Source organism: Phaethon lepturus, unplaced genomic scaffold, assembly GCF_000687285.1.
Source record: "Phaethon lepturus isolate BGI_N335 unplaced genomic scaffold, ASM68728v1 scaffold55465, whole genome shotgun sequence".
NCBI lineage: Eukaryota > Metazoa > Chordata > Aves > Phaethontiformes > Phaethontidae > Phaethon > Phaethon lepturus.
The window spans coordinates 1-19,808 of NW_010539519.1; the positions used below are offsets into that span (position 1 = coordinate 1).

Here is a 19,808-nt window from a genome sequence, read left to right on the forward strand (position 1 = left end):
TCCCGAGACCCTTGAGATCGACCGGTGAAAAAGAGTGATTATCCCTTGATGGCGGTGGTTACCTTTTTTCCCATTAATTTTGACCGAATACCGTTGCCGTGAGCCGTGTCTTCTTCCAGCACTCACGGCAATGAGTATCGGGTTGATTCGAGGCGGCGGGATGCAAATTGTTTGTAAATGATCTCACAGGTATTTTCCTCTCGCAAATATCAAGATCACTTAAGTCAATATAGTAGATACGGCTCTGGACTGCAGGCTTTCCTTTCTGAAGCTGCTTGTCATGGGAATTCTCACTAAGCTTCATTTCCCTGTAGAAGGCTGGCTGGGGCGGGGGGTGAGTGGAAGAAAACACGCATGGAAAGTACTCCTGAAGTTTGAAAGAGTATTCGTGTGTGTGTCGGTAGAATGGGATCCAAAACTGTAACTGGGTACATTGGCTCGAGTCTCCTCACTTGCTTTCTGGCACGAACGGGTAGGATGTGCTGTCCTTTGCCTCTGTCTTTCACTGATTCCTGGAAAAAACTGGAGTTCTGTCAGTCTTCTGGATGAGGAAAACTTTCCCCAAGTGTCTTAATTGCAAAATTAAGTAAATAGTATTCTAACTGCTGTAGCTTCTTTTGAGATGCTGAAGAATGCAGAATGTCACCAGATTACTTGAGTATAATTTCACCAAATGTTTTAAATCACTTTCTGTAATTTGTATATGTCAGTATTTGACTCTTGTTCCTTAGTATTTGAGAATAAAAATCTGTGTCCAGTATTCTTTGATTTCTGACTTTTTATAAAGTCTTTAAAAAAAACTAACTGCCTCTTACAGTATTTCAATACTGAAATATCATTCAGGCCTTTCCTCTGCTAGACTTAAGAGGGCAAAACAGAACTTGGTTTCTTCCTTTGGTGCTCTCGTGCTACAGCTCACTTCTCTTTGCCTTAATGTACAGCTTTTATATTCCATTATCTTATTCTTTGCCTCCTTATTATCCTCTGAAGCTTCTTCTGAGGCTGGCAATCCATGATTTTAGTCATTTTATGAGCGTTTGACTAGAGACAATCACTGTCTCTGGATAATCTGCCTTGTAAACAGGCAAAAACAAAATAGTAAGGGCAAGAGAGCCGTACGCTGTGGAACACTGAAGTAAACGGTGATTCAGAGTAAATGCTTGTGGAGATCGTTACTGCAAGAGGCACAGTATGTCTGTAAGTGGACCATCTCCTTAGCGTTTTAGGATACTTTTCATTAAGATTAGTAAAAGTTGCGGGAATGGGGTTTTCTTACCTATTTATTTGTTCTTTTTTAATTGATACTTCCCAGCCATTTAGGGGTTTTTTTAGCGGTTCTTCACTGGTGGTTCACCCTGAGGAACATGGTAGTAGGAGTTCATATATGAACTTTGGGATGATAAATTAAGCTTGCCCACAATGAAATGCAATGTTCCTATTTCTGTTTAAAAGAAAGAGATGTCTGACACTCAAACTCAAGTTTAAAGTGAGATGAGCTGCTTTGGCTGGAGAGAGACGATTCTCAGAAGTTTAAAAGTCGTTCAAAACAAACTTTATAATGCTGCTATTGCAGAATCCTTTCATTTAAATTAAATTACTGTTGAGATGTGGCTCTGTGGAGGCATTGTTTTTATTCTGAAGAGCACCTATCTGATTATAAACAAATCATTTTCATATAGATTGGAACAATAATTATTTTTTGGCTAATAAAACATTGGGTGTTGGTTTTATGAATCCCTTCTGTCAGTACTCTGTGACATGTAAAACTCTTCCTTCACCCCAAAGCTATGCAGCTGGTTTCAGCTAAACGTGTATTCTATGTTGGAAGCAGTTTTAACTGTGGTGTAAAAAGCTGAAACCCTGATATATTGTCTGTCTTTGGTACTTCTTTTCAAAGCTTGACAACTTGCAGGTTGAGGTTTTTCATTGGAAACGTCTTTCTAAAAGCTGAACGATGGTAATCGCTGTTTCAGATGTTCACAGAAAGCCATTCCAATGGAAAATTCATGTTTTTCCAGCTAAATAAGTTGTTTTAACAAGACAGGGGCATGTGAGTCTTCTGTGTGACAGTCGTGCAAGGCCAAGTAGCATATTGCACCTCCTTTTTCCAGTGGAGGGTTTAAGATGCAGTGATAATTTTCACCTTGTTAAAATCGCTTGCTAAATCTTCTTTTATTAATAATATTTTACTGAAATTGATATATGTTGGCTGAATATTTAGTTCAATATTACAGAGCAAGCAGAGGTGAAGCGAACTTGAAAAATCATATTTATAATGGGAAATACGTTATCTTTTATTCCTGTAAGTAGGACTTCACACCTGTGATAGAAAGATCAGCAAAAACGTTGGCGCTTGCTCCCCGGTTTGTTTATTTTGGGTGGTTTTATATCTATCGGTTTCACTGTTTCTTGCAGTCAGTTTTGCTGTTGTGAGTCTCTCGTGGGACAGTAAAGCAGAGAAAAACAGCAAAAGAGGGAGGAGGAGACAGAATGTGGTTTAGCACTACAGAAATGAATTGGGTATTTCTGTAGCACTGGAAATTTATTTTAATTTTTGCTGCGACTGGATTTCAGTTTGACAGTGCCCTGTTTACTTGTGACACTTGTCTCCCTTTGCAGAGGTGCAAAACATAGATTTTCCTTTATTAATAAACCTAAAACTACATTACTGGGTATATAAAGTTGCGTCCCTTATAGATGCTTGTCGTTAATTCTACTCTTCATTTTTTATAGCTTCAAGATACTTAAAATTACTTTAGTTCTCACTTTTCTTTCCTTAAAAGAAAGCCAAAACAGCCTTTCCAGCTGTCGGGCGAGCTCTGCAGCAGCAGCAACTGAAAAAAGCCAACGCGTTGGAATTGCCTTGCCGCGCTCCCGCACCGGGGCTGGCTTCTGGCAGGCACCAGCGGCGCGGAGCGCGGTGCCCGTCGCGGTCCCCGTCTCGGGTTCGCGCTCCCGACGAGGCGGAGGGGAACGCGCAGTCGCCGCAGCAGCAGCAGCGACGTGATAATCTTAGCAAAGGCAGTCGGGATAGTTTTGATTAGCTGAAGGTTTCCAGAAGCTGGGAACAGCTGAAGCGCTGCCCCGCTCCCGTGAGCTTCTCATTCCAAAGTGGAGCCTTCGTTTTGCTGCTTCAGCTGAAACTGTGGATGATTGTTTTATGTTTACAGAAATAAGTACGTTGGGAAGCTGTATCGTATGTCGGAGAACGCTTGTTCTGCGCTCTAAGGGATGCGGTTCCACGTATCGCCAAACCATTGATGTCTGCTCGGTTTTCTCTCCACAAAGCCCTGCTTTGGTAGCTCCCTTGAGGAGTTGTGCAGGGGGACTCCTCAGATGAGTAAGGATTGCAAGAACAAGGTTCTGGTCTTGGTGTACGTTGACTTTTTACCCTCTAAGTATACGTCAGGCTGCAAGAGCTGTGGTTTATCTCAGTAGGGAAAAATCAATGACTCACATTTCCACAGAAAGAAATGTAATTTCCAGTCTCATAGCAACTGTCCTTTCAACAGTTTCAAACCTTCTGTGACAAAATGTTTAACACTCACCGATCGTCTTTTAATGCTCTAGGCTGGTCCACCCACTCACCCCACCTGAAAGCATGCATTTTTACATCACTACATCCCCCAATATTGGAGGGGGGACGCTATCAAGACACGTTGGACAGTTAAATATAAAACCTTAGACGTGAGAGAAGTCTTGCTGGCTGTATTACATGGAGACGGAGTGACTTTTGCAGGGTTTAAAGTTCAAAGCTGTGTTCTCTCTACTTTGATTTTTAATCCCTGTTTTGTTTTTATATACCTTCAGATGTTTTAAAATAGTTTGACTGGTAGCTTGGGTAAAATATTTTGCGACGTTATTTTACTTAGAGCAAGATGTTCTTTAGTATGAATGCTTCATCTTGGTTTTCTTCCTAGATCTCATGACTTGCCTTGTTTGTTTTCACGAAAAAACAGGAAATTCAGTAAATGCATTTGACAGTAAACTTCAGCATGGGGTAGGTCTGAGCCAGTGCTGACAGCCGCTGGACTGCAGGTGTTGTCGGGGGAAACGGGACTTGCCTCCCGTTCCCAAACGGGGTTTCGTGCAGCTCTGGGCTCCCAGGCCCCGTGAGAAGGCGTAACGATGCTCGGGGTATCGCAGGGGAAGTGACAAAGAATGCTGTGCTATTCCCTAACAGAAAGGGAAAAAGAGGACAAAGACCCAATGAAAAATGTCTAAATAAGGCTAAAAGCGTTTTGCGCTGAGATTCTATAAAGCATCAGTGGAAGTTGCGCACCTATCTGCTGTTGCGATTTCTCGTTAACTGAATTTAACTCGTTACTTTTCTTGTAGTTGATTATGGAAGAGGTGCACAAGAGCAGCAGTAACAGTTCAGTGACGCCTTCACAAACATCAGCTGTACAAGGTACAACACTACAGGCAGCTCAGCTCTCTCATATTGCTCAACAGGTAAAGCCTGGGCCAAATCTCAGCAAACGTTTGAGGTAGTTAAGAGCCATTTTTAATGTACTACAAACTATATTAATTCTGGAGGTTTTAGAAACACACAGAGAAGAGAAAAACAAAAGAAGGGTGAGAAAAATGTACGTGTGTGTTGATGGATGACACAAAATTAATGAGATGGCTTGTATTCGAAAGACCAACATTAATTTTCGTGCTCGTACAATGCAAAAATGCGGGCGAGCGTTTCTGTTAGATTGTACATCCTTTGAAATTGTCATCGGCCTGACATACAGGAGCTGCTTGGCAATGAATCGAGGACCTAATTCTTTTTTTTCCCCCAGAAAAAGCATCTACAGCTCCTTTTGTCATAACGGCAATCCTGGGTGCTCAGCACCATGGAAACACTTGGATTTCCCAGCACTTGGGAAACACTTAGCCCAACATGAATGTATTTAATGTAATAGATGTATGAAGCTGGAAATATTATGTACTTACTACAAAGAAGCATCACTTTCAAAGCTTTATCTTGAATTTTTGCATCTGAAAGAGCATCCCTTTCTGGGTGAAGTCTGCTCCCACGTAGCCGTCCTTTGAAACAACGAAGTTTCGCGGCTCGTCCAGTGTTTACCCTATGGAGGCGATGTAGATTTTGATGCAAAATTTAGATAACTGCACGAGGCAAAGACAGGACAGAGTATCAGCAAGCATCCTGTTGTTTGTTTACAGGCTGTTTTTCTGATCCGTTTTTATATACGGTTGCCAATGTGACTTAATATTATGATGTACGATATGAAAGTAGTATTAAATGAAAAGTTAGCTGTATGAGTTTTAATGATCCCTTCATCTTTTCGTATATTCCAGATTAATAAAAGCAGTGAAGAAATTTGGTGAGGAAACTGGTTATTTACTGTGCATCTACGTGTATAACTTGAATCAATTTTTAATTGCAAAGGCTCGTGCAAGTTCAACATCAAAAATACAAATCTGTTAGAATGTAAAAAGTATTTTATATAGGGGTAGCAGTAGTAATCAACTTTTTGCCAATTAAACCTAGATTTCAGCTACAACGTTTATTGAAATCGATAGTTTCAAAACATGAAAGAACAGATGCTGTAATTTTTATTTGGAAAAATCTGCTCTTCGCTCTTCTTCCTTGTCCAGAGCTTGCATACCTTGTCTCCTTGTTTCCTTTCTGGTCTGGTGTCTTTCATACAGCCCGTGTGCCTTGAACTTTCTAAGTAGACTGGTCAGCTTTTGCTATACTTACCTCTTACGATTTCTTCTCTGCGAAATCTTTGAACCATAGCCTCATACCGGTTGCTTAAAACAAAAAATCCAAGGAAGCCAAATATAAAAGTACGTTATCCACGCTGCCTTCTGCAGTACTTCAGTATTGTTAGTCTGATCCGTGCTAAGCCCCTAGTCGTGACGATTTCATCTCGATTTAGGTAGGGCACTAAACTCCTGTTAACTTTAGGGAGAGTCAGGGCTTCTCATTAGGCACTTTTATTTCTGCTTATCTAAGACACGCTTAAAATGCAATCAAAGCTTAAAAAAATGAACCGCCACAAATACGGGGCTTTGTGCACGTGGATGGAGTTACAGGAAAGTGGTCAGGCTCACTTAGTCTCAACGTTGTGATTCTGCAGAAGTCTGCGTCATTGTGGTTCATTTAGAACTGTGTGTATTTAAGTTGCAGCATTTTAATCTTTTGCACATAATGCTGCATATTTGATTTTCCCCCTAACCTAAGTCAAATAAGTAACTGTTTCAGCCTTTTTGGTGTGCAGATACGTATCTCAAACACGTGCATCTTTAAAGGATCCCTTCTGTGACTTAGACTTAAAAGAAGCTTCTGCTAATGCATGTCCTCCACTAGTGTTCCTACATGTATATACACTTTCTGAATACGGTGGAATAAGTAACTTTTGTTAACAATTCTTTGATTTGTTGTAGATGTCTCTAAGAGGTCCTGCTCCCCTGACAGTTGTTCAGCTTCCTGGAGAACAAGTCCAGGTCCAGGGAGTCATTCAGACAGCTCAGTCCTCTTCTGTAATCCACTCGCCCCAGGTGCAAACAGTGCAGGTAACTACAGAATGTCTGTTAAATAACCAAGAATCCTGGTTTATATATGGGAAAAGACTTGTAAAGGCTTGTCTGACTCTGCTAACTCTGCCACAGTGCATGGTGATTTAGGCTTAAAATTATTTGTAGTGCTAAAGTTGCCTTTGGAGTTGAAATGAAACTATTTGACATTGCTTCCTTTTATAAAAAAAAAACCCAACAGAACCACAACGCTTTAGCTGGTGCTCGTAGCAGACGTGCAGTCAGTGTGTTTTAATACCCAAGTAAGGAGAGTATAGAATAACCCAACGAAGACGACTGTGTGTTTGGAAAAGGTAGACCTGAGTGATGGTGATCAACTGTTGATTGCTCACTTCGGGTACGCTGTAACTCGGTTTCTGTGGTACCTGAGTATTCTGCTTGTGTCTCTTACTCATGTGCCAGGTGATTTTTGTACAAGCCACTTCAGAGAGGTGCCTTGGGGAGTTTACAGTTGAGTCTGTTACTACTTCATTCAGTTCTTGGCTGTCCTCTGGGCAGCGTGGCATCGGAGTTACACTGTGAAGCGTAACTCCAGCCGAATGACTGGAAGGACTATGCTAAAAAAGCACTAACTTGTCCCTGATCCTTTGTACTGTGCTTATCTATTCATACGACATTAAATTGATAAACCATGAAAAGTAAACCTATAATGCATTTTCAGCTATCGTCGTTCCTGTAACATCAGATCGTGGAAAAGAAAACACATTTCTCTTTGCTGAAAACAGTTAAGCATCTGCTTTAGTAGCTTGTCGTTACTTGAGTCTCCGCTGATCCCTTTCCTATCATCGTGTTCTACTTGCAGGCTCCCCACAGTCAGCTTCCTTTTTTTTTCCTGTAATTTATGAACATTATGGCCTTGTTGCTCAAAGGAGAAAAAAAAGTAATACATGAGCAGCTTTTTTAAAATATTGATAGTTGGTTGCTCTTTTTGTCTCTGTAGCAGCAGGTGTGTGAGAAAGGCTTTTCCCAGAGCTGCATGCATTCTTCTTGCCTGTTTGTTGCTGGCACACAGATAAGCACAAATAAATGCTTTGTTAGCTTGTATTTAATAAGGAGCACCAGAGAAAAAGTAACACTTGCCCACACAGTGGAATAAAGAGTAAAGTATAGATAATACTTTGCATAGTTATCCCTGATACGCTTCTGCCTTAAGTATTATTTGCATTTGACTCTTATATTCTGACCAACAAAATACGCTGTTCTTCCGTCTACGTAAAAGATGTCAAGGATTTTATACGTTTGCCTCTGTACATAAATGGTGTTCCCGCTTCCTTTCCCACCAGCTCCTTAGACAGATTTATGTGTGGGAGTGGCTCACCTTTTCAGACTACATCAGCTAAGAAGATAGTTAGCCTTGTATGATTTTTATGAAAATAATACTATTTGTATTTCTTCACACCGCTGTTTTAAGCGTTCTGGATTGATTATTTGATTTCATCCTGCGGTTTAATCCAGCTGGAACAGCTAGCGTCAGATGGTGGACCTTTTTCAGCTTTTAATGTGATAAACAGTTTGGGTGAATCTCTTGAGCTGTCTTTTTGGGGGCTGGGGTGTCTGTTTCATATGACCTTACTAACGTAACAGTCTTTTATAATTGCTAGAAATAGATAGCACGGAAACTAGAAATCCACCATTTTATCTTTCTCTTTGTGATTAGCTGCATTTGTGTAAGTTTTCGTGCAGCTTTAGCTCATATGCAATTAACATGCGTAATCTTTTGTGGCTATTTCTTCTGACCTGTACTGGATAACCACATGGAATGTGTTTTTTAGGTATCTTCTTTGTCTGAGAGTGAAGATTCTCAGGATTCATCAGATAGCATAGGCTCTTCACAGAAAGCTCGAGGCATCTTAGCACGTCGTCCATCGTACCGGTAAGTACTATATGTTACATATTTTGTTTTTTTATTTGAAACCAAAATAGCAGCTTCTTTCAATAGCTTCCTATAGTCTGTCAGCCTCTGAGTTGTTTTCTTTCTCTTGAAACATGCATTGGATCTGTTCACGCAGTAAACGTTTTGAGGATGCCATGTTAGCTATTGTTTGCTACAAGGAAACTTTGACTGGACTAACTGGAGATAAGCTTCGACGTGATGTGGTATAGGGAAAACTCTTTTATCAGCTGTAAGTTTTCTCAGTTGCATCCTTTTACTGAAATGAGGAGTGTAGTCAAATGCCACATCCTAGCTTTGCAAATAAATATGTTAGAAACAACACAAAATTTAATGTTTTTTACAGTAATGTTCTGAAAATTTTAAAAGATAGTTTATGAACCTACCTGATGCTCCTGTCAGCCACTACTGTTCCCACTTCTGCCACTGCTTTTCATGTTTTGAATGTTTTATCTACTCTTCCTAGTACTTTCTTACAGCTTTATCTCATCTTGAATTACGCACCAGAACAAATATTTTAGGAGGGATTTTACTATTTTGCAAGCAGTCAAAAATGGTGGTGGAAAAGAGCAATTCTGGATCTTCAGTTACAGTAGCCAGGATGGGAAAATAGGAGCTATGAGCAGAGCTGGATGGGAGAACGGCTTAGCCGTGCGGGTTTGGGATGAGGAGTTGTCAGTTCTGCTTTTCTCTCCATATAACTGCCACTAATTCATCATTAGGCCTGGGGTAAGATGCATAAAATTTGTGCTTCCCGTGGCTGCTCTTTAAATAGACGTGTCTGTGTTCATAGGGTATTGTTACATAGGACATGGGTTGTTTGAGAAGCTGTGCAAGAGCTAAATTAAATGCAGATAAGATATGTAAAGTCTTACCGTGTACTGAAAGAGCAAAAGATCTAATTTTTGAACTTTTCTGTAGTAATCTACTCCTTTTTAGTTTATTCTGACACCAGACAGAGCACACTGGTTTTCATTGGATATATAAAGCCTATTCTTGCGAGAGTTAGAGGATCAAGTTGTAAATCAGAAAAATCTCTTAATAGGCCAGTTATATATCCCTGGAAAATGTTTATGGTGGAAACTCTGATGCAGCTTTTACTGAAATGAAATCATGCAGCTGCGGTGCTAGTTGTCAGCACACCGTTTTTCTGGAAATTACTGAAATCTACTGTAAATGGTGCAGGTTTTCATTGCAAGCTTACCAGTCCAAACACCTAAGGCTTTTAGAGGATAATGATTGAAAATCTGGAATTTGTGCTGATTTGCACGTACACACACTTTGTAAATCAGTAGCTGACTTGAATTGCTCTTAGCTCATAAAATGATTCAAATATTTTAATAAGAAACTAGACTATATAAACTACAGAAATGTAATTACAGAAGGTCTGAGGCAGTCATCTCATACAAAATATCCTTAAGTCAAAAAAACTGTTGTACATCAAAAGGTTAGTGTTTGTAATACAAAATAGGATAGTAGTTTGTAACTGTTGTTGCAGTGATTTGTAATTTTTTCCTAGTATTAGAGCTGATAAAGAAACTCTTTTTATAGAAAAATTTTGAAAGATCTTTCTTCTGAAGACACACGCGATAGAAAAGGAGATGAGGAGAGTCCTGGTGTCTCTACTGTTACTTCTATGTCCGTTCCCACGCCTATCTACCAGACAAGCACTGGACAGTACAGTACGTTATACAAAATATGTGCCGAACTGGACACATTTCTTATTCAACTTGCCTCAAAATACAGGTTTTCTTTTTGTTATATATTTGACTAAGATGAAACTCAAAAGGTTTGGTTATTTGTATAACGGTCGGGAAAGTTAGTATTGTTATTACATGGAAATAGACTGGTATCTAAAGGCTCTAGATAAACTCAAACCTTCATTATCTTAATTTTTGCACATTAAGACAAGACATTCAAAGGATGTTGTTATGAAACACATAGCAGTCTTCTAGTGTTGGATTTAGACCAAAATGCAAAATCAGTGAAGATGCCATTATACATATCTTAGGGCCACCCCAAAAGGTGTTCCTGTGGTGCCAGGGAGGTAGCAAAAAAAAAACCTATTTGTTCCTTCAATTTTTATCACCCCGTTATTCACTGTGCTTGCACACCAAAAAGCAGCCCCCTCCTCTCCATCCTTGTTCTCCGAGCTGGGTGTTCGTGCTGCTGTTTCTCACTTCCCCACACTCACACTCCTTCGCCTGTCTGGATTTTTGCCCGTATGTACGTTTCCCCAGAGGGGCCGCCAGCGTGGGTCCGCGTGGAGCTGGTGTCCGGCACGGGGCAGTCCCAGACCTCTTCGCACAGAGGCCACCCCTGCCGCTCCCCCCAGTACCGACACCTCTCACACCCAGCACGTCCAAGCAAGAACCCAGCAGCACGATCGGCTGGTTGCAAAACAGGGACGAAAAAAGCCTTTCAAAACTGGCAGTATTTCTCAGCAGTGGAAACAGCCTACAGATTTACCTCTGTCTGTATGTTATAATGCACAGCGACAAATAGGTCTGTGCGTCTTCCTTTTTCTTTAAGTTGCCATCGCTGCAAACGGATTACAGCTGGCCAGCCCGGGTACGGATGGCGTGCAGGGTCTGCAGACGCTAACGATGGCGAACGCTGGTGGCACGCAGCCTGGGACGACAATACTGCAGTACGCGCAAACATCGGACGGTCAGCAGATACTCGTGCCCAGCAACCAGGTGGTAGTGCAGAGTGAGTACGCCTTCTGCAAACAGTTAGAAGTCCCATCGCTGCCGCGAGCGTCACTTTCTAACGCTGCCACGTTTTGGTGTCTTACGCTATTATCGCAACAGCTGCGTCAGGAGACATGCAGACTTACCAGATCCGCACCACACCGACTACCACGTCCCTTCCTCAGACTGTGGTGATGACATCGCCTGTCACTCTGACATCACAGACAAGTAAGACAGATGATCCGCAGTTGAAACGAGAAATAAGACTGATGAAGAACAGGTATGTAAGTGCATGTGGGCTGCTTTGATTTGTTAGTTTAATGTCCTGAAATGCATCTTCAAAGGATAAGTTATGAGTCTTGCGAGCTAACTTTACTGGTTGTGCCGTCAGTATGGTATGCTGCATCCAGCGACTAAAAATATTAGAAAGTTCTGTCTCACACGGTTTGGGGAAAATCCCTGCGGATTGACTACCATGGGTCTTACCAGATACTGCTAAATTTCACGCTCTCCACCTATCCTTGTGTACTTTTCCGGTTGTTTTGTTCATGATTGCTGTGCCAGCTCTCTCATATTGGTCAGAATCATAACATTCATAAAATAGACACATCTCAAACCTAAAATAAAAAACTACTTCTGCTTGTCTGTTCCAGAGAAGCTGCTCGAGAATGCCGTAGAAAGAAAAAGGAGTATGTTAAATGTCTGGAAAATCGAGTTGCGGTCCTGGAAAATCAGAACAAAACTCTAATTGAAGAGCTAAAAACTTTGAAAGATCTTTACTGTCATAAAAGTGTGTAAGGAAAGAAGGTAAAACTTTTGTGGACTGTTTAAATTTCAGAGGAGAATTTTTTTTTATACTGAATTTTTTAAACTAGATGAAAGGTCAAAAATGAAACTTTTCTACCTAGATTTCACAACTTAAAGACTATATAGATTTTATTTACAACATGTTGGTGACAAAGTACAAAAAAGGAAACAAGAAAACCTCACCAAAATTCCTGCTGGCACAACTGGAAACTTTATAAAGTCAAGATTGCATCTACAATAAAAGGACAGTCACGTTTTACGAGGCAGGTGATTAGAATTTCTTTGAAAATTTCTACAAATACCTCTTGTAATGGAGGCAATATTTGGTTACAGTTAAAATGTGGATGAAATGGAATCCTTGCCATAGTTGACATTACTAGTAACATTTATAACCAGTATATGTTTTGATTTCTTACTCTTTTTCAATCCTTACTTTTTCTTTCAGTTATTTGTATGTAAATATTTTTATTTTAACCTGTAAGTTGTTATTTACAGGTGCAGATGATAAAGAAAAGCTAATACTTTGCTAGAGTTATAAATTATGTTTACTCTTTCTCAGCTGACAGTTTTAAAAGTTGGGGTTTTTTACAGTGTTTGCTGTGTTTATCAAATTTGGAAAGGATCTGCAGAAGGCAGTGAGAGGCCTAGTCCTGAAAATGTCGGAGGCACATGAAATAAGGTGTTGACTTTTCTTAAGAGAATTCAACACATCCAATTACTTCAAAGTACGGTGTGGTAGAATGAGTAGTGGTGAACAAAAGGTTCTGAAGAATGATTTCACGATAGTTTGTTCTTAGCTGCTGGGCATGATAAACGTCTATAATTGAAAAGTAAATTGTGTGCTGATTATATATACAATTAAACATGCATTGCTTATTCTGTCTGGAGATTCTACTGCGCTTTGGAACATTTAAACCAAATAGAAGAAGAACGATAAAGGAAAAAATTGAAGATATATACCAAAGGGTTAATGAGGTTCTAATATATGGTTTATATGCTGAAAGTAGTGCAAAATTTCCGGACTAATTTTGTAAGGTAGGCGATATTTTGCAAAGTAATGGTATCTTTGTAAGAAAATATTCTATTGAAAACAGGTAGATGGTTGGTATATTTTGTAGCTAAATTGTGATCTTTACAAATTCTGAAATTGAGTTTATATACGTATTTTGACAGTTTATATATTTCATTTTAGTAAACAAATGAAATATTTTGTGAACCAGATTTTCAAGCATATATTTTTATGGATAGTACAAAGTCAAATGAGATCCTCTTTGGTGTAGGAGATATTTGAATTAATTTTGTATGTCTGTAGGCAACTTGCAAAAAAATGGATCCTAAAGAGTATTGGGAAAAAAGAAAAAAAAAAAGCAGGGCTTTTTATTCCCCACAGTTGATAATAATATCTGCACATTAGACTGATTGCTATCAGAGATTCTAGTTTGTATGATTTTAATTTGTTTCAGGTGAAAATTAAACGTTTGACATGATCAGGAGTCTTTTGGGTGTGGAATCTCCATTCTTGGAGATACTCAAAAGCCGTCTGGACGTGGTCCTGGGCAGCCTGCTCTAGGTGACCCCGCTTGAGCAGGGGGGTTGGACGAGGTGACCCCCAGAGGTCCCGTCCAACCCCGACCATTCTGTGATCCTGTGATTCTGTGAAATAGAAAAATGTGTATGCAGTGCTTATTGCATGAGTAATAAATACACTATTTTCCATAGTTAGGATTGAATCCTGCTTCCAGTTATGTCAGCGGGAATTGCACTATGGACTATGCTATTAAAAAGGTGTTAGAGCTACGTGTGTGTGTTGTGCTAGCTCAGATCTGAATGAAATTAAAAGATGTACTCACTCCCTAGATGTGTAACGCTTATCATATGGTCAGTCAGTATTTTTTATTTTACTCATTTTTGAATTAAAGGACTTCTTAGCAAGCGGAGCTCTTTGCAAACGGTATGAGAAAGACTGCATTCCACAATCACACTGTTAGTAGGCTATAAAAATACCTTTTCTTCTCAAGTTTCTCAATATATGATGGTTACGGATGTGATCCACGATGTTTCCTTTAGGCCAAACTGGAGTATACATTTGTGTTCTCAAGCATGTCAAAAAAGAGCGCTTTCGTTGCACATCAGAAATAATAAGCAAGGTTGAGAAAGCCATTACATTAGGGAACTGCTGCAAAAGAGGTGTTCGGTGCCGCCTGTTTCTGTTAGGGGAATTTCAGGAAAAACGAACACCTTGGAACGTGCTTAGCACCTCCCAGAATTGGACCTTTTCGCTCTGTCTCCCATCAGGTGTGTGTTCGCTGTTTGGCATTTGTTTAAGAGGGTTTGACCTACAGTACTGAAACTAATTTGGTAACTCCTCTGTATGGTGTTTTGATCCTCACTGTGTGCTGTTGTTCCTTTACCTTCTTTTGTAATACGGAATAATAATAAAAAAAGCTATCAAGTGTTAAGACTGTAAAAAAAAATGGTGGCCAATTCTTTCTGTATTCAGCAAGTGAAACAAATGTAGTGCTGCCAGAAATAACGTTAGTAAATTTTTATCCTCTTAAAATAGTGTTCTGGAAAGAGCAGCTTATTTTTCATCATGGAAATATTGAACAGTAACATGAGTTTGCTCTTTAAGTAATCACTTATCATGAAGTACTTATTTTGGATTTACTTCAAAATCTAGATTGTAAGAGAATAAAATCTATATCCTGAGAGTAAGAGATATAGTACCGAATACTGTTCTGCTGGTTATTTCCAAACAAAAGTACATGCTTTATATGAATTGTAAATATTTGTCGAAACACTTAGATGGTTGCAAATTTTGACCTTGGTAAATAAAGTCGCCAAAATATAATTCTGATGTTCCTTATTTATTTTTAATTAACATAGTACTGCAGTGGTTCTGACCAAATGTGCACGCACTGTGCGGTATCAGGTCTTTTACAGTGGCCAAGAATAAATATTTAGTCTATGAAACGGCACCCAGAGACCTTTTATCTGATGTGTCCTTTCAGCAGTCAGAGTACTAAATCATTTGTGCATAAATTTTAGTCATCACTAAAAATAATTAGTAGAGAATACCTTGTATCTTTCTGCCATTTTTTTTGCTTTTTAGTTTTCAGTAAGCTGAGCCACTGCTAACTAAAAATATTTTGTGCTGTGCTAGCATTCACCCGGCAGAGGGAGTATCTCTGCCATCTACAAAACCGTGGTAATATTCCTAAGTAGTACTTAAGCTTCTGATAGCAGGGAAGGCACAGAAATAGGGTAGAGAAAAAGGTATTTTCAGCTGGTAACATTTCATTACTCGGGTCAAGGCTGTTATCATTTCCTCTGCTGTTAGTATGAATAGCAAAAGGCAGAAAACAAAAAAACGTAATACAATTGCAAACATGACTTCTAAAAAATAAGTGTCTTTCCTTTGGCTCTTAGATTTATTCTGAAACAAGAGTTCGCTCTCTTCACAATTTTAACAGGCAGAGCAAACCTCTACAATGCTGACACAACGGGAAGTCTACACAAGCACTATACGCATCACAGTCAGAAAGACGGTGAGTGTAATGCTCACGGGATTCGCAGCCTTGTTACCCAACAGAAGTTCAGATTTTATCCATCTTCTGTATTGAGATAAACGGACATAGATCCCGGGAAATTCTGGTCGGCCACAGCCAACTCCAAAGCTAGCGATCCCTACGAGGTAGTATTTGTTGGTACTAGGGTGGTAGCACGCTAGAGGTCCACCGCTGTCTCCCTATAAATAAACAACATAAAAACCTAGTAACATACATTCTCTTCCAGGAGTTAATGTAGAATTAAGTCAGTAATGCGTCCACTTACTTTTTTAAACTTTTTTGAATTGGCTAAGTTAACTGGACTACACTAAGTAATAGTGACACTAATACATGGATAGTAGTGCACAGACAAGATAAAATTTCGTGACGCTGGGTGATACTACCTTGACTAGAATTCCATGCCTACATCAGTTTCAGTGTCTTTAACTAAAGTTCTGTTGTTGTTTTTCTTTCCACACCTTTTCATTCTGAGGCTTGTCTCCCTAAGCTTTCTCATCACTTAATATGAGAATATATTGTCCACACAATGCGTAAGTACTGAGAAATACGGTAATGAATACACAACCCTGAATCTTTGCCATATCACCTACTTAAAGGAAAACTGCTGAGGAAAGCAGGGATCTATCAGACAACGTACTTATGAATATGTTAAGGGTTTTAATTATAAATGCCTCCATATTGCAACCACTGCCCCAGCTTTTGCATGCTAGTGCTTTTGACCCGAGAACTGACTTTTCTGAGAAAGACATGCTGATTGTTCAGCACTGAAATAAAAATCTTTCCGTATCACTGGACTATATCACTTTCCAATGCTGCTGTTCCCTTTCAAAAGCACAAAAACAGGCAAGATGCCTGTGTGCTTCACACACACTACATGCGTACAGCGATACATGTGCGTATCCGTACGTATGTTTGTGTAGTATATCATTTATTGACATCTTTGTGGCAAGTGTTGCATAAATTATGTTTGCACTCTATCCTTTCACTTTGTTAACTTACTCTTCTTCTGAGTATCACTGAATTCTTTGTGTAGGTTTTTGAGGTGGGTTTTCTCTTTAGACACCGCCTCACCTCTCTGTGATGCTTCTTTTGCAGTTTGACATGTTTTCTGTTTAGTATTTCTGCCATTTTAATTAATTATGCTACAAATGATGGTCATCATGATGCCCCTGAGACTCGGGCTTGGGGGTTTCCGTAGTGGCAGGTTGGGCACGATGTTCATTCTTACCTGACAGGTATCGATGCCTCCTGATCGAGAGCCAGCACAAATCATGTTGCTGTTAACCAGACCTCCATAGGCATCAGAACCGTTACAGATGCTGGAAGGAATGATTTCTACTTGTGCTTCTCTTAACACAGATGAAGTTTTACCTTTAATGGAAGACAGCGTAAAGAAAGGTAAAATATTTATGCCATTGGCTGTAGCAATTCTTGCTGTGCTCTTTTTTTCCTCTTTAGCTAGCTTAAGCATCTTTCTGTACATGTTTAGACATGCACGTAACATAGATTATGCCTACTTCTAATGGATTTAAACTTCAGTCGGATTGGATTTGATGTAGTTTTTGCAGTTCTTCATTCTGAAGAAACATCAATGATAACAATACTGCTCGCTAGCCTTGTTCAAACTGTCAGAGGTGACTTATTAAATAAGCTTGTACGATCCCCAGCTGTCCTTGACATTTCCACGCAGGAAAGACGCACACCACCAACTGACATCCTATCAAGCTTGGGCTCATTGTGATTAAAGACAGAATTTGAGGGAGTGCAGCCATTTGTAAAATACATGAGTTCACAATGCACGGCATCAGAATTGTTGCTTTTCAATAAAAAAGCTATTTCTATTAGACAACTCTGAGTAGCTGTACCATGAATCTGAAAGTCAGGCTAGTATTTTCATTTTTTCATATTATACTTGGAAGAAAGGCTAGAAAGTTTATGCCTTTGGTTACATCTGTGTAGATCTAATCTGCTCTCAGTGGAAAAAACACTGAAAGCAGATACTCAGTTGCAGGATTTAATGACCTTGTGTGATTAGACTATAACCTGAACCAATTCAGTTCTCCCTCAGTGAGCTTGAGGGACTAGAGCCTGGTATTAGTTACGTAGCTTATAACCTGATCAATAGCATAAGCAAATTTTCACCTTTTTCTGCTGTACGTCCCCAGCCGCTAATAAAGCATTCTGTTTCATTGTCAATGTACAGGTAAAGGTGTGCAGGAGGTAAGCAGATGGGCTGAATATAGTCACTGTAGCGTACTGCGGAGTCAAGTTCAAATAATGCAATATCATTTTCAAATGTTTCTCTCTTGAATTCTGGGTGCACAGTGATGCTTCTAATATTTCTTTTTGCTGTGTGTTCGCCATAGTTCCAAAGGTTATGCAAGCCCAAAACAGCTCTCCAGGAGTATGGGTCCCTAAGAGAGAATTCACAGATTTTTTACAATTATGTTGAAGTAAATATGTTTCTTGCTGGCATTGTTTTAACTGATTGTTTTATTGTTGGCTTATGCATCTTTAGGAATACGCACTGAAAATTCTGTAGTAAATATTTTCTGGAACAAATTTGGCTAATTACCATTCTGTTTTGAACACTCAGTTTGCCTAATGCTGGCTATGGCTGTTAAGGCAAATTCGGATTAATGATTTAAGCTGACACTCAGATTTTGCTTCTCACCCCATGTCAGCAGAGGCCTCCCGAGAGATATTCTTTTGAAAAAGATAAAAACATGGATTTATTTTGCAGGAAAGAAGTAGGCTTATACCCACAATGCTTATAAAGACTGTGCTTGTACCTAGATTTGGGAAATCCATTAACTAGAAGTTACAAATAATGAATATCAACTTAATATTAAATTTAGAAATAGGGCCAGAGTCGTTCAGACCTAATTTCTATTCAAGTATGTTGGAAAAAATCTTTACTGATATTAAGTGGGAATTGAATTTGGTCTGTGATGAGCAAAGATCAGGCTGTGAAATTCAAATTAACCTCCAAAATTCTCCAGAGTGTAAGATAAAAACTGAATTGATTATTTGCAATATAATGCTTCTTTAAATTAATGCGTGTAACAGTGCATTTAAAGAAACAAGCTGATCCAACAAAGGCCTGATAAATGATAGAATTCCAAAGTTCAGAGATTTTTACAGTTCCGTTTCCCTCAGGTCATGGTGATGTCAACACAGTCCATGCGAACTTGCATCAAGTAGCGTGCAGATTTTGCAACTGTGTTCAAGACTACAGAAAAGACAACAGTGATCAGATAGCTGAAATGCAGCAGAATTGCTGCAAGAACAATTAAAATGCCTGTTCCGAGGAGTGTTTTAACCATAAAAATAGTTAAGTGACAAATCCTTAGGTCAGTTAAACAGGAAAAAATAGAAATACTGTTTAAACTTATGAATTGTAATGTTTCTAATCTAAGTATTGCAACATTTTCTTTTTATAGTGAGCTTTACTAATTTCGAAAAATCTATTAATCAGAAAAATTGGAGCTCCATGGGGAAAAAAAAAAAAGCCCCCAACCTAACAAAAATGTCACCTAGATCAAAAACAACCAACCCTTTATTAAAAATAACCTTAATAAAGGTTGTTCTGGGCCAAGCCAGAAGTGCACATCCACGACTTCTTCATGTTGACTTATAAAGATGTAACTTCACGTGCTGGGCTGGCGGCTGTCACCACGCAGCCCTTACAGCAAAGGTGGCAAAGGGGACAGTCTTTGGACCGCGGCGTGTCGGTGGACAGGAGGGGCACAGCTCGGGTCTGCACTGAGCGCTCGGCCGTGCGAGTCCCGTCGATTTGCCTCGTGTTGAGAGAGACGGGCGCTCTGCTGATAGCATGGAGAGAAAGAACATACACTGCCTTACTTAGCATGAATACATACTTCTTTGCTGTAACGCAGTGGCCAGCGCTAAGTACCGAGTTCTCATTAATTAAAACTCCACCGCAAACGTGCGCAAATTGTACAGCAGCTTTGCGAACCTGGAGGCTAACGGACCACGGCCACGCTCCGCTCGGAGCGTCGCGTCCACCCACGATGCGGGATCCCGAGATCCTGTCTATGAGCGGCCGTCGTCCGCACTCTGCAAAACAGAACGGAGTTGGTTGTATCGTTCTAACCGAAAAACGAGTTTTTGGTGCACTAGCAGCATTTTTGGGGATGGGTTGTTTGGTTGTTTGTCATTAATTTACAGTGTTACTTGCTGTGGAATGTTTGATGTTTGCAGCTGGAGATCCCGGGGCTGTTTTCTGAAGTTGTAGGAAATGGGTGTATTTCAGCCAGGTACGTGCCTATT

General features: G+C 39.7%; 2 protein-coding genes across 3 annotated transcripts; one reads left to right on the forward strand and one right to left on the reverse strand.

Moving 5' to 3' along the window:
* The first annotated feature begins 4,344 nt into the window (after nucleotides 1–4,344).
* ATF1 (activating transcription factor 1) lies at nucleotides 4,345–12,278 on the forward strand. Of its 2 annotated transcripts, XM_010287137.1 has the most exons (7): nucleotides 4,345–4,455; nucleotides 6,406–6,534; nucleotides 8,328–8,428; nucleotides 9,998–10,128; nucleotides 10,979–11,158; nucleotides 11,260–11,419; nucleotides 11,793–12,278. In XM_010287137.1, the coding sequence occupies exons 1-7, from the start codon at nucleotides 4,345–4,347 to the stop codon at nucleotides 11,935–11,937; spliced, it is 957 nt and encodes a 318-aa protein (XP_010285439.1). In that variant the 3' UTR covers nucleotides 11,938–12,278. The 2 variants fall into 2 exon arrangements, with proteins under 2 accessions (XP_010285439.1, XP_010285440.1); XM_010287138.1 differs by lacking the exon at nucleotides 6,406–6,534.
* Nucleotides 12,279–15,457: 3,179 nt separating this feature from the next.
* On the reverse strand, nucleotides 15,458–19,595 carry TMPRSS12 (transmembrane (C-terminal) protease, serine 12; the record flags this gene model as incomplete). The annotated part of the gene is made up of 4 exons (XM_010287139.1): nucleotides 15,458–15,694; nucleotides 16,744–16,886; nucleotides 17,658–17,929; nucleotides 19,397–19,595. Coding segments are annotated over 4 exons (851 nt in total), but the record flags the coding sequence as incomplete, so codon positions are not given.
* Nucleotides 19,596–19,808: the final 213 nt, after the last annotated feature.

Excerpts from the sequence above, each read along its gene's own strand:
- ATF1 (XM_010287137.1), top strand. The coding sequence starts at position 4,345 with ATGGAAGAGGTGCACAAGAGCAGCAGTAACAGTTCAGTGACGCCTTCA. Across the intron at positions 10,129-10,978 it reads GACAAGCACTGGACAGTACA|TTGCCATCGCTGCAAACGGA; the intron begins GTACGTTATACA and ends TTTTTCTTTAAG. Across the intron at positions 11,420-11,792 it reads ATAAGACTGATGAAGAACAG|AGAAGCTGCTCGAGAATGCC; the intron begins GTATGTAAGTGC and ends TGTCTGTTCCAG.